Source organism: Hypanus sabinus, chromosome 6 (genome assembly GCF_030144855.1).
Source record: "Hypanus sabinus isolate sHypSab1 chromosome 6, sHypSab1.hap1, whole genome shotgun sequence".
Lineage (NCBI taxonomy): Eukaryota > Metazoa > Chordata > Chondrichthyes > Myliobatiformes > Dasyatidae > Hypanus > Hypanus sabinus.
The window spans coordinates 56218199-56230442 of NC_082711.1; the positions used below are offsets into that span (position 1 = coordinate 56218199).

At 36.6% G+C, this 12244-nt stretch overlaps 2 protein-coding genes across 5 annotated transcripts in view; both read left to right on the forward strand.

Moving 5' to 3' along the window:
- trdmt1 (tRNA aspartic acid methyltransferase 1) overlaps nt 1-1307 on the forward strand; it is a 111033-nt gene extending 109726 nt beyond the window's left edge. For 2 of the 4 annotated variants that reach the window (XM_059972181.1, XM_059972184.1), the window contains one exon: nt 803-1298. In XM_059972181.1, coding sequence (XP_059828164.1) covers nt 803-903 — 101 coding nt within the window. In that variant the 3' untranslated portion in view covers nt 904-1298. Of the gene's footprint in view, nt 1-802 lie in introns of all 4 variants that reach the window. The other 2 variants (XM_059972183.1, XM_059972182.1) reach the window with 2 other exon arrangements.
- Nucleotides 1308-4939: 3632 nt separating this feature from the next.
- Nucleotides 4940-12244, forward strand: part of cubn (cubilin (intrinsic factor-cobalamin receptor)) — a 359402-nt gene continuing 352097 nt past the window's right edge. Inside the window, exons 1-4 of the mRNA XM_059971453.1 lie at nt 4940-4944; nt 5239-5298; nt 5422-5551; nt 5808-5903. Of these exons, the coding sequence (XP_059827436.1) occupies nt 4940-4944; nt 5239-5298; nt 5422-5551; nt 5808-5903 (291 nt within the window). The remainder of the gene's footprint in view (nt 4945-5238; nt 5299-5421; nt 5552-5807; nt 5904-12244) is intronic.

A 12244-nucleotide genomic window follows, 5' to 3' on the forward strand; every position in this document is an offset into this window, starting at 1 on the left:
AAAGTTGCAGTACAATATGAAATATTAAAGCTTTTCAGTTGCTTGATATAACTTTATTAGGTTAGAGATTAACTGTTATCTGAGGTTTCTTAGAATGGAACAGTTGGATCAGCACTATTTGAGCAGAGAGCAAAAAGAACTTTTAGTACTCATTTGGTTTACAAGATTGCCATCAAAAAATTGTACTTTGATAATGTCTTGCTCAAGACAAGCTAATACATCTATATGCTTGATGATAGGAATCTGTTTATTTTATAGGATGGTATCTATGCAGATGTGTTAATGTTTTACTAATAGTGCAGCAACTTTTCATCACTTTGTTAGCATAGTTTTAAATTTGGACCTTCAACTTTCTGATTTGGATTGGAGTGTGACCCACTAGTTATGTTATTTTCATTCAATAGTGATGAATGCCATCTTGGGAAAGATGGGAAAGAGAAATATTTTAATTTGAATCAACAATAACTGTTCTTGGTGGGATCAGAATGTAAATAATCTTGTTTAATGTGTTACTGCCTTGTCATGTTTCTTGTTCTTAATAATTAATTTGAGTAGTGATGATGGAAAGAATGCTGCAATTGACCTTGGTGGCCATGAACAGTTAAACATTTTTTACATTTTTGTGGTAGTATATGTATGTGTAGTTAGTTGATGATAAATTCTATTCATTGTAATATATCTCAATACCAGCAGTTAATGTCTAATGTCACTAAACAATAAGCAAGATTCAAAAGGGAGCTGAAACAGGAATCAAGAATTGTATTTAATCATAATGTGTATTTTATTTTGATTAATCTTGCAGGTTTTCCTGAGAAAATTTCACTGAAACAAAGATACCGCTTGCTGGGAAATAGCCTCAATATCCATGTGGTAGCCAAGCTTATTAAATTGATGGTTGATTGATGCTGAAAACAGAATTTTTATGATGTATAATATATAAAAATGTATGTTTACTTTTGCCAGCAAGTAATAGATTATATGAAAAGGTTTCTAATAATGTTCATCAGAAGTAATTGTGATTTCATTAAGACTAATTAATTTACAAAGTTTGTATTTGTGTAGATGTCTTGGAGCATTTTTATCATTTGCTCCTCTTGCATGTACAAGTGAATCATAGCTCAATCTGAATGATTTGCTGTAGTTTTTGACTTAAACTTGTTATTGCCATATATTGTAATGAAAACTCATTAAAATAATTCTTGATGTACATATTAAATGGTGCCTGTTTCTAATAAAGATTTTTAAGAACTCTGTAAATTTACGAATATTTTTGGCTATCAGATTGCAACCTACTAAACCTACTATCAGAAAAATAAATGCCTCAGAATGACAGGAGGATGTCGACCCAAAATGTAAACTCTGATTTTCCCTCCACCTATGCTGCTTGTCCTGCTGAGTATTTTGAGCATTTGTTTTTACTTTAGATTTAAAGTATCAACAGATTTTTTTGCTTTTCATGCCCAGTTTTTTGTTATGTCTGTCGTTTAGATAAATTATACATTTGATTTCCTCCGACGGCTATCAAAGTTGCCAAATTTGTTACTTTATTTTAACATAAAGAATGACAAAACTAGTTTTTTCAAGATCACAGGTTAAAGGAAGTGTTCTGTGAAGAGTCACTGTGACCTTCAATGTTAGAAATTGCAGCAATCAAGCTGTTAAATTGCCTTTTTATGAAATTACAAGCACAATCATTGCACTCTTAACAGCATTTAGTTCTTTCAGTCTAAACAATATCTGTCAATTAAATAGGAAACTTTCATTCGATTACATTGGAAATTTGTGCATGTTTGAATGTGAGTCCTTACACTTACATTTCCTAAAATAGGAAGACCTGTTTTGCCATTGTCTCTGTAATATGATATATATATAACTAAACTAAGACATTACCTTCCTCTGTTCCTCTAACATTTATGTTTAATATTGGAAAAGTTAGAAGAGTTCAGAATCTTTAAATTATCTTGATATAGGTGTGTCAAAATTCTGTTGAATGGAGTTGCACTACATGTGTATAGAGTGTGGTTAAGCCACAATCGCATACAGTATTAACTTCTGAAATCACATTGAAAGAAAGATTGATTTCAGTTAATGGAGTATCAGAAGCAGAGGTCAATCAATATCCATCACTTTATGGAAGTTTAGTATACACTGGAGGACAAATTAATACCCCGTTATTTTTAGTGCTTTTCATAAACTCAGTTCCACAGTTAGCAACTTTAGTGAGCATTCTAGGATCTAACTGAAAATATCAGTGATTAACAAACTGTAGCCATGGTGCCATATATAACAATGCAAAAAGTTTTGGACAGTTCAGTTACATTATTGAGCTCTCTACTGCAACGTCATATGAGGTCTACTCACTAGCTAATGAAATGACACTTCTTTGAAAGTACCAGACTAGACTGTTTCCAAGCTTTCCTGGCCATCTTGTCTTATTCTACAAGCAGAAAGCAAAATGCTGTTGGGGATGGAAGTCTGAAGTCAAAACAAAAAATGCTATTTGATGTCCTGTGCATCTGTGGATAGAGAGTTAACTTTTAAGACAGCTAGAAAGAAAACACATCCTTAGTTGAGAGTAGTGAAGAGAATAACGTCCTTGACTTTTCATATTCATGATTCCTTATCGTAGAGGAAGAGACCATTCAGTCTTATTGAATCAATGTGAGCATTCACTCATTTATTTCCCTGTGACTTGTTCTCTCACACTATCCCCTTCACACTAAGTGATTCTCCTGCCACTCGCTACATTAGGGGTAACTTATGATAGTCAATTAACCTGATCTTTAGGATATTAGAAGAAATTGCTGCAGTTGGAGGTATCCCATGCAGCGCCAGACGCCAAAACTGATCAAGGGAGCTTGAATAGGAGATATGTACAGGTGCTGCCTAAATAGTACAATGAAGGCTTGCTATTCACAGTTGATCTGATTGGAGAACTTGTGAATAAGAATTGATAGATAACCGCAAGTAAAAGGAAAATACTTTAAAATACAATATGTTTTACTTGCTGCAGAAGTGAAATAAGTGAGAATGCTGGAAATGCCCAGAAAGCAGGCAACGTTTCTGGAGAGACAATAAAAGGGTTAATGTTACGGTCCTGACCTGAAACATTAACTGTTTATTCCCTCCCATATATACTGCCTGACTTCTTGATTTCCTTCAGCATTTTGTGTGTGTTGCTCAAGATTTTCAGCATTTGCAGAATTTATTACAATGGGAAACCTTTCGTGTACAGTTCCAAAACAAATTGAAAAGTCTAGATATCTGAAATTGTTTTCATTGCTGAGTTCAGATGGCTATGAAGTTCCTCATCAGAAGATTTGATACTGTTTCACAAGTTTACAGTAGGTTTCATTGTAACAATATGAGAGATAGTGAGGCCAGAGTGAATTAATGACTGGATGCATCAGGGACCATGTTGCTGACCAGACAGAGATACTCAACTCTCAACATATCTGAGCGCAGTTTCTTAAATGTAGAGACCACATGCACATCAAACACAACAAACTAAGTTAGATGAAATACAATTAAATTGGAAATGCTATTTAATTGCTGCTTTATGTGTAAGGTCTGTTTGGGTTACTGGATGGTGAGAGATAAAAGCCAGTTTTTGGATTTCACTGACGTACAACGTTGGAAGTGGGGCACAGCATGAGAACGTTGAGTGAACAAGTCTCCTGCAGCAATAAAAGCTGTAATAAAACTATTCACCTTGTAGCTAAATTGTATTACATTTTCATTTTAAGGTTTTTTTTTCTAAAAGCATCTTCAAATTATGGGGAAAATGAGGCATTATGATGAAGAAAGTGGAAATCCCATTGGATGATTCATTGAATGAGGAGGCTGTTGGGGTGAGAGAGGAGGATAAGGGGAGTGTGATTATTGTCCTTTTTTGGGAATGAAACCATAAATGTGGGAATTGGAAGAGCTGTCTTAGGATTGGGACACAATATGCCTTCATCAGAGAAAGTTGGCTCTTTAACAGTGAAAGCAGAATGGAGAATGATTGCAGAGGTACTGAATAAGAGAGAGCACCAACACAGACATTAAAAACTGTTAAAAAAAAGTTTTAATAGGAAGGGGCCTGAAGAGGACCGAAACAAGAACTTAACTTGGAGCAAAGTGATTTCCAGTTGTTACACTTTGCTTCAGAGAAAGAATAAGCTAAATGTGCATTTGGTCAATGTGGGAATTAATTCAACCGTTATGATATTCAGTATCTAAAGTTCCAATATTATACATTGATGTGATTTCTAGTTACAAATGACAGGATTTTGATTGTCAAATGTTTGGAACTATATGCCATTTTGACAAGTATTTCATTATGAGTGAATAGATAAAAATGTTGTTTTGGCAAACAAAGTCCCTGTTTTGAATCGTCACAATCAGAGCTATGATTAAAATGGTACTGTTTTCAATGGCAGCTTGAAAAGATTTTTTTTTACAAAATTAAATGTTTTGGTGATATGCAGAGAAACCAATTGGATCTATTACTATATCATTTTGCCTGCATGTATGCAATCAACTGGAGACATAACTTACTGAAAACCTCTTGCGTGCCACAAATGAGAAACAAGTTTTGGTTTATTTGGAACCTGGGCTATTCCCATAGTTGTCAGTAACCCAAAAGCATGCTTTCCCTTGGCCCAAACAAAGAGCTTGAACCTTTCACCCTGGTAGCACGCAGATTTGAAGAACTGAAAAGTTCTGCTGGAGGTCTTTAAATTAGTTAAAGGACTGGCTGTTTTATTTGAATTATTCATCCCAGAGAGGACCTTCTGAAAAGGTCACTGACTTCTAGAACATTGCTTATTGCATGCTGTAGAGAATTCAACATGCTTTTCAATCTGGTCAATATAGTCTCATTTCCCTATTGGAAAATTTGGAGCTCCAGAACTCCAGTGCAAGATCTGTATTTTGCCACTTACCTCCCAGGATCATGTGGTACATTTTCTGAATGCACGACTAGTGTGATAAGTTTTGGAGTATAATTGAAGTACCTTACCAGACAGAAGGTAGATGTAACATTAGATATTATATCTCAGTTGACTGATAATAATTTGGATGAATCATATCTGAAGTGGACAAAGTTCATTTGTTTGGGTTAAAGGTACAACTTTCTTAAATCCTGCACTTTAAGTAGTTATTTCAACAAACAAACTTCGGAGGAAATGCGACTAGAATGATTTACTCCAGGCAATCTATCAGGATACTAATCTTAATTTGTGTATTTTGCAGGTTAAAATGTGAATTTAAAGATGATGGAAATAATCAACAAAGAAGTGTCAGGAGTGACCAGTAGGTATTATTTAATAACTTATATGAAATTGTTGTTTAAAGGGAAATAAATGTATGCAACTGTCTGTGAAGTTAGCATCATCATGCTGTTAATTTGTTAATTCAACTGTATTTTCTTATAAGGCCAAGAGTTATTTCAAAAAATGGCAATTTGATATTTCAAACTGGCAATCTAAGGAATATTGAATTCAAGACATCAGCACTTGGGAAGATTAAACTAAATAACGATGACGTTGAACAATTATTTCTGCAGGTAAGGTAGCAGTTTTCTCAAGAATGGGAGTAAATGGAAGAAAATAGCTTCATACAATTGTCAAGTAAAACACAGTATAAACATGAACCTAAATAAGTAATTCTTCATTTAAGTATTTTGTTATATATACAAAACATTTTTTATGCACATCAGTTTTGAAATGATTGGCGTGCTGGATTTATGTGTTATTTGATTTTATCCAAATGATTAATTTTGTTTCATGGGATTAATTTCAATCGTTTACCTATAATTTTAGATTAGGAAAAATAAAGATGACATTGCAGAACTGAGAACTACCGAAGTTCAAAGCCTTCAGAATGTTTCTTATCAAATCAATCAGCTGAACAAAAGGGTAAGTATGCCAATGATCATCTTTATCTCACTTGTTCTTTTTTACTTAGTGTTCATGGCTGTAAAATCAAATTAACATTCAGAAGAATGTAGTTGTATTGCATCTCAGCTGTAAATATACAGTATCTGCAATTAAAAGTTAGACCAGACATATTTGCACTTATACAGCAATGCACTAAATAATGGGTAATGAGTGAATCTATTTATTGATAAAGTGCTTGTAGTGCTTGTCCTACTAATAATACTCTTGAAATGTCTCAATAAAACTGTAAATCGAGCAAAAGCTCTGGAGTTTTTAATGAATTGTTAGTGATGTTACAGGCGGTTTCTATTTAGTGATTTTAATTACAATTTAAGGACATAACTTTTCGTCTCTATGCGCAATTAGAGTTAGTCAGTATGATGTTCCAGGCGTCACTGAAAGAAGGCCAGAGTTGGGAGCTTGACATGAAAGGATATATTTTGTATCAACAGGACAGGTAGAAAGGCATAGGCAGTGGTGCGGCTCTGTTGGTAGGAGATGGAATTACATCTTTAGAAGGAGGTGACATAGGCTCAGAGAATGTTAAAAAGTTGTGGCTGGAATTAAGAAACTGCAAAGGTAAGAAAAAAAAATGGAAATCATATGTCGGCCTTCAAATAATAGTCAAGATGTGGGGTTGAGATTGCAAAAGGAGTTGGAAAAGGCATGTATAAAAGGTAATGTCACAATTGTAATGGGAGAGTTCAATATGCAAGGAGATTGGGAAAATCATATTGGTGTCAGATCACAAGAGAAAAAATTTGCTAAATGTCTACGAGATAGCTTTTTAGATCAGCTTATGCTTGAGCCTACTCAGGGAAAGGCTGTCTTAGGTTGGGTGTTGTTAAATAACGCAGATCTTATTAAGGAGCTTAACATAAAGGAGCTCTGAGGAGGCAGTGATCATAATATGATTGAATTGATACTGCATTTTGAGAGGGAGAAACATAAGTCAAATGTTTCAGTATCACAATGAAATAAAGGGAATTACAGAGGCATGAGAGAGGAGCTTGCCCAGATAGATTGGAGGAGAATACTGGCGGGGATGACGGCAGAGCAGAGGTGGCTGAAGTTTCTGGGAAAAGTTCAGAGGCGCAGGACAGATACGTCCCACAGAGGAAGAAGTTCCCAAAAAGCAGGGGTAGGAAACCGGGGCTGAAAAAGGAAGTAGGACTGCATTAAAGCCAAGGAGAGGGCATATAAGGCAACAAAACTGAGTGGGAAGTTGGATGATTGGGAAGCTTTTAACATCCAACAAAAGGCAACTTAAAAAGCTATAAGAAGGAAAAGATGCAATATGAGTGCAAACTAACCAATAATATAAAGCAGGATACCTAAAGTTTTTCAGTTATATAAAATATATAATAGTAAGAGGCAGGTGACAGTTGTTACTGAAAAATGATGCTGGTGAGTTAGTAATGGGGACAAAGAAAAGACAGATGAACTTCATGAGTACTTTGCATATGCCTTCATTGTTGAAGACACCAGCAGCATGCCAGAAGTCTGTGACTGTCAGAGTGCAGGAGTGAGTGCCATTGCTTTTACATTGGAAAAGTGCTAGGCGAACTGAACAGTCTTAAGATGGATAAGTCACCTGAGCCAGATGGACTATATCCTTGCGTCCTGAGAGAGGTTGCTGAAGAAGTAACTGATGTGTTGGTCATGATCTTTCAAGAATCGTTTGATTCTGGCATAGTCCTGGAGGACTGGAAGATTGCAAATGTCACTTGACTCTTTAAGACCATAAGGCCATAAGATATAGGAGCAGAAGTAGACCATTTGGCCCATCGAGTCTGCTCTGCCATTCAATCATGGGCTGATCCAATTCTTCCAGTCATCTCTGCTCCCCTGTCTTCTCACCATACCCTTTGGTGCCCTGGCTAATCAAAAATCTATCTATCTCTGCCTTAAATGCCAGAGATTTAAGGCAATGACTTGGCCCCTACAGCTGCTCATGGCAACAAATTCCACTGATTTATCACCCTCTGACTAAAGTAATTTCTCTGCATCTCTGTTCTAAATGGACGTCCTTCAATCCTGAAGTCATGTACCCTTGCCCTAGACTCCCCTACCATGGGAAATAACTTTGCCATGTCTAATCTGTTCAGGCCTTTTAACATTTGGAACGTTTCTGTAACATCCCCTCTCTCATTCTACTGAACTCCAGGGAATACAGCCCAAAAGCTTCCAGATGTTCTTCATACAGTAACCCTTTCATTCCTGGAATCATTGTCGTGAACCCACTCCAATGCCAATATAGCCTTTCTAAAATAAGGAACCCAAAACTGCACACAATACTCCAAGTGTGGTCTCACTGAGTGCCTTACAGAGACTCAACATCACATCCCTACTCTTATATTCGATACCTCTAGGAATGAATGCCAACATTGCATCCACCTTCTTCACCACCGGCTCAACCTGGAGGTTAACCTTTAGGGTATCCTGCACAAGGACTCCCAAGTCCCTTTATATCTCTGCATTTTGAACTCGCACCCATCTAAATAATAGTTTGCTCATTTATTTCTTCCACCAAAGTGCATGACCATACACTTTTCAACATTGTATTTCATTTTCCACTTCTTTGCCCATTTTCCTAGACTCTTTAAGTCTCTCTGCAGGCTCTCTGTTTCCTCAACACTACCCGTTCCTTCACCTGTCTTTGTATCATCAGTAAATTTATCTGCAAATCCATTAATCCTATAGTTAAAAAGCAGCTGTCCCAACACCAACCCCTGTGGAACTCCACTGGTAACCGGCAGCCAGCTGAATAGGATCCCTTTATTCCCACTCTCTGTTTTCTGCCAATCAGCCAATGCTGCACCCATGCTAGTAACTTCCCTGAAATTCAGTGGGCTCTTGCCTTGCTAAGCAGCTTCATGTGCGGAGCCTTGTCAAAGGCTTTCTGAAAATCCAAGTACACCACATCTACTGCATCTCTTTTTGTCTACCCTGCTTGTAATTTCCTCAAAAAACTGCAGTAGGTTAGTCAGGCTGGATTTTCCTTTCAGGAAACCATGCTGGCTTTGGCCTAACTTGTCATGTGCCTACAGATACACCGTAATCTCATCCCTAACAATTGATTCCAACAACTTCCCAACCACTGATGTCAGGCTAACAGGTCTATAGTTTCCTTTCTGCTGCCTCCCATTCTTCTTAAATAGCAGAGCAGCATTTGCAATTTTCTAGCCATCCAGTACAATGCCAGAATCTATCGATTCTTGAAAGATCATTGTTAATGCCTGCACAATCTCTCCAGCTACTTCCTTCAGAACCGAAGGGTGCGTTTCATCAGGTCCAGGAGATTTATCCACTCTCAGATCATTAAGCTTCCTGAGCATCTTCTTAGTCATAATTTTCACTCCACATACTTCACTTCCCTGACACTTTTGAATGTCTGGTATACTGCAGATGTCTTTCACTGTGAAGGCCGATGCAAAATACGCATTCAGTTCCTCTACCTTCTCTGCATCTCTCATTACACTATCTCCAGCATCATTTTCTATTGGCCCTATATCTATTTTCAACTCTCTTTTACCCTTTATATACTTAAAAAAGCTTTTAGTGTCTTCTTTGATATTAGTCATTACCTTCCTTCCTTAATTAATTTTTTCCTTCCTAATGACCTGCATAGTTTCCTTCTGCAAGTTTTTAAAAGCTCCTCAATCCTCTATCTTACCTCTAGCTTGGACTTCCTTGTATGCCCTCTCTTTTGCTTTTACTTTGGCTCTGACTTCACTTGTCGGCCATGGTCGTGTCCTCTTTCATTTGAAAATTTCTTCTTATTTGGAATATATCTGTCTTGCACTTCCCTCATTTTTTTGCAGAAGCTCCAACTTTTGCTGCTCTGCTGTCCTTCCTGCTAGTGTCCCTGTCCAGTCAACTTTGGCCAGTTCCCCTCTCATGGCATTGTAATTCTTTTTATTTCATTGAAACACCATCACATTGGAATTCAGCTTCTCTTTCTCAAATTTAAATGTGAACTTGACCATATTGTGATCACTGTTTTCTATGGGAAGAAGACAAAAGAAAGGAAATTATAGACCAGTTCACCTAACCTAAGTGGTTGAGAAAGTGTTGGAGCCTATTATTAAGGATGAGATTTTGAGGTGCTTGGAGACTAATGATAAAATAAATGAAGGCAGCATATTTTCTGTGAAGGGAAATCTTGCCTGACAAATCTGTTAGAGTTCTTTGAAGAAGTAACAAGCAGGATGGACAAAGGAGAAGTAGTGGATGCCATTTACTTGGATTTTCAAAAGGTGTTTGATAAGGTGCCACATATGAGACTACTTAAAAAATAAAATCCCATAGTGTTACAGGAAAGATATTGGCATGGACAGAGGAATTGCTGACAGGCAGGAGGCAGCAAGTGGGAATAAAAGCGGCCTTTTTCTGGTTGGCTGGCAATGACTAGTGATGTCCTCAGAGTCAGTACTGGGACTGCTAGTTTTCACATTGTTTGTCAATGATTTGGATAATAGAATTGATTGCTTGTGGTAAAGTTTGCGGATGATACAAAGGTAGGCGGAGGGGTAGGTAGTGCTGAGGAAACAATGTCTTTGCCACAGGACTTAGACAAATTGGAGGAGGACAAAAAAGAGGCAGGTGGAATGTATGATAATACATTTTGGTAAAAGGAACAATAGTGAGGTCCATTATCTAAAGGGGGAGAAGGTTCAAACATCAGAGGTGCAGAGGGACTTAGGAGTCTTTGTGCAAGACTCCAGAAAGTTAATTTACAGGCTGAGTCTGTGGTGAAGAAGGCAAATGCAATGTTGGCATTTATTTCAAGGGGAATAGAATAGAAAAGCGAGTAGATAATGCTAAGCCTTTATAAGACACTAGTCAGGCCGCACTTGGAATATTGTCAACAGTTTTGGACCAAATATCTCAGAAAGGATGTGTTGTCATTGAAGAGAGCCTAGATGAGGTTCACGGGGTGATTCTGGGAATGAAGGGGTTAACATATGAGGAACATATAACAGCTTTGGGCCTGTAGTCAATGGAATTTAGAAGAATGTGTAAGGATTTCATTGAAACCTGCCAAATGGTGAAAGGACTAGATAGGGTTGATGTGGAGAGGATGTTTCCTATGGTGGGGGTACCCAGAACTAGAGGGCACAGCCTCAAAATTAAGCAACATTTTAGAATAAAGGCAAGGAGGAATCTTTTTAGTCAGAGAGTAGTGAATCTGGAATGCTCTGCTGCAGACTATGTTGGAAGCCAAGTCCATGGGTATCTTTAAGGCATTTCCTGATCAGTCAGGGCATTAAAGAAGATGGCGAGAAGGCAAGTGTATGGAATTTAGTGGGATCCAGGATCAGCATGGGCTGATGGGTTGAATGGCCTAATTCTGTTCCTATGTCTTATGGACAAATAAAACTGGGATGATTTTACAACACACCCAGAGAAAATTGATAAATTGGGATTGTTTCTGCAAACAAATTATTTCAGAAATAATGTGATGCAGTGGAAAAATATAATGTTTTACTTTGATAGCTAATTATTATTTTTTTCTAACCTACAATATTGATCAAAGAAAGTAGTCTTACTAATGTCATTATTATCAGATAGACATAATGCTAGGAACTTATTAAATGATATTCCTTTGTTCTAACAATTAAATGAACGAGAAGACTTTCATTTGCTGAAAGCAGAAACTCTAAAGATTGTGTATGATATCTGAACCTAATTTTATTGCAGTAATTTGAATGATTTTATGTTATATTGTGGTCTGAAAACTCAGTTCCATTTGTGGTGTGATCTATTTTAAAAAAAACTGATTTTACTTGTTTTTTCTGTCCTTTTAGTTATCAGGTCTTGAAGTTCTTATTCAGAATATACAAACAGTATGTATTTTGATTTTATTTGCATGTATTTCAGCAACATGTTACACGTGCTGTTATGATCTTATAAGGAACAAAAGTATAATAACCTGGAAAGATAACTTGAATAATCTGGCTTTATCAATGTTGTAATGTTCTTAATCATGATAGTATGGAACTGTTTCTTACAAGTAAACAAATGTTGTACTTACTCTGTGTATTTCAAGTGTTCCATGGCCATATCCCCTACTAGAGAGTAACATTAGCATTCACAGGACTTAGAAAGAGGAGGAAAAACAACAAAACTCATCTGCATGGTATCCGCATCTGTATTGCATCCTTTATCAAATTTTATTATAAATATACTGTACACCAAGGAATTTGAGCATCTTGTATAATCAGAAATTTGTTTCATCAAAAAAAGTATCTGGACCTACTTCGTATTTTATCTCATATGTTTTGTATTTCAGGTGCTACAAAGACATCCATGCATTA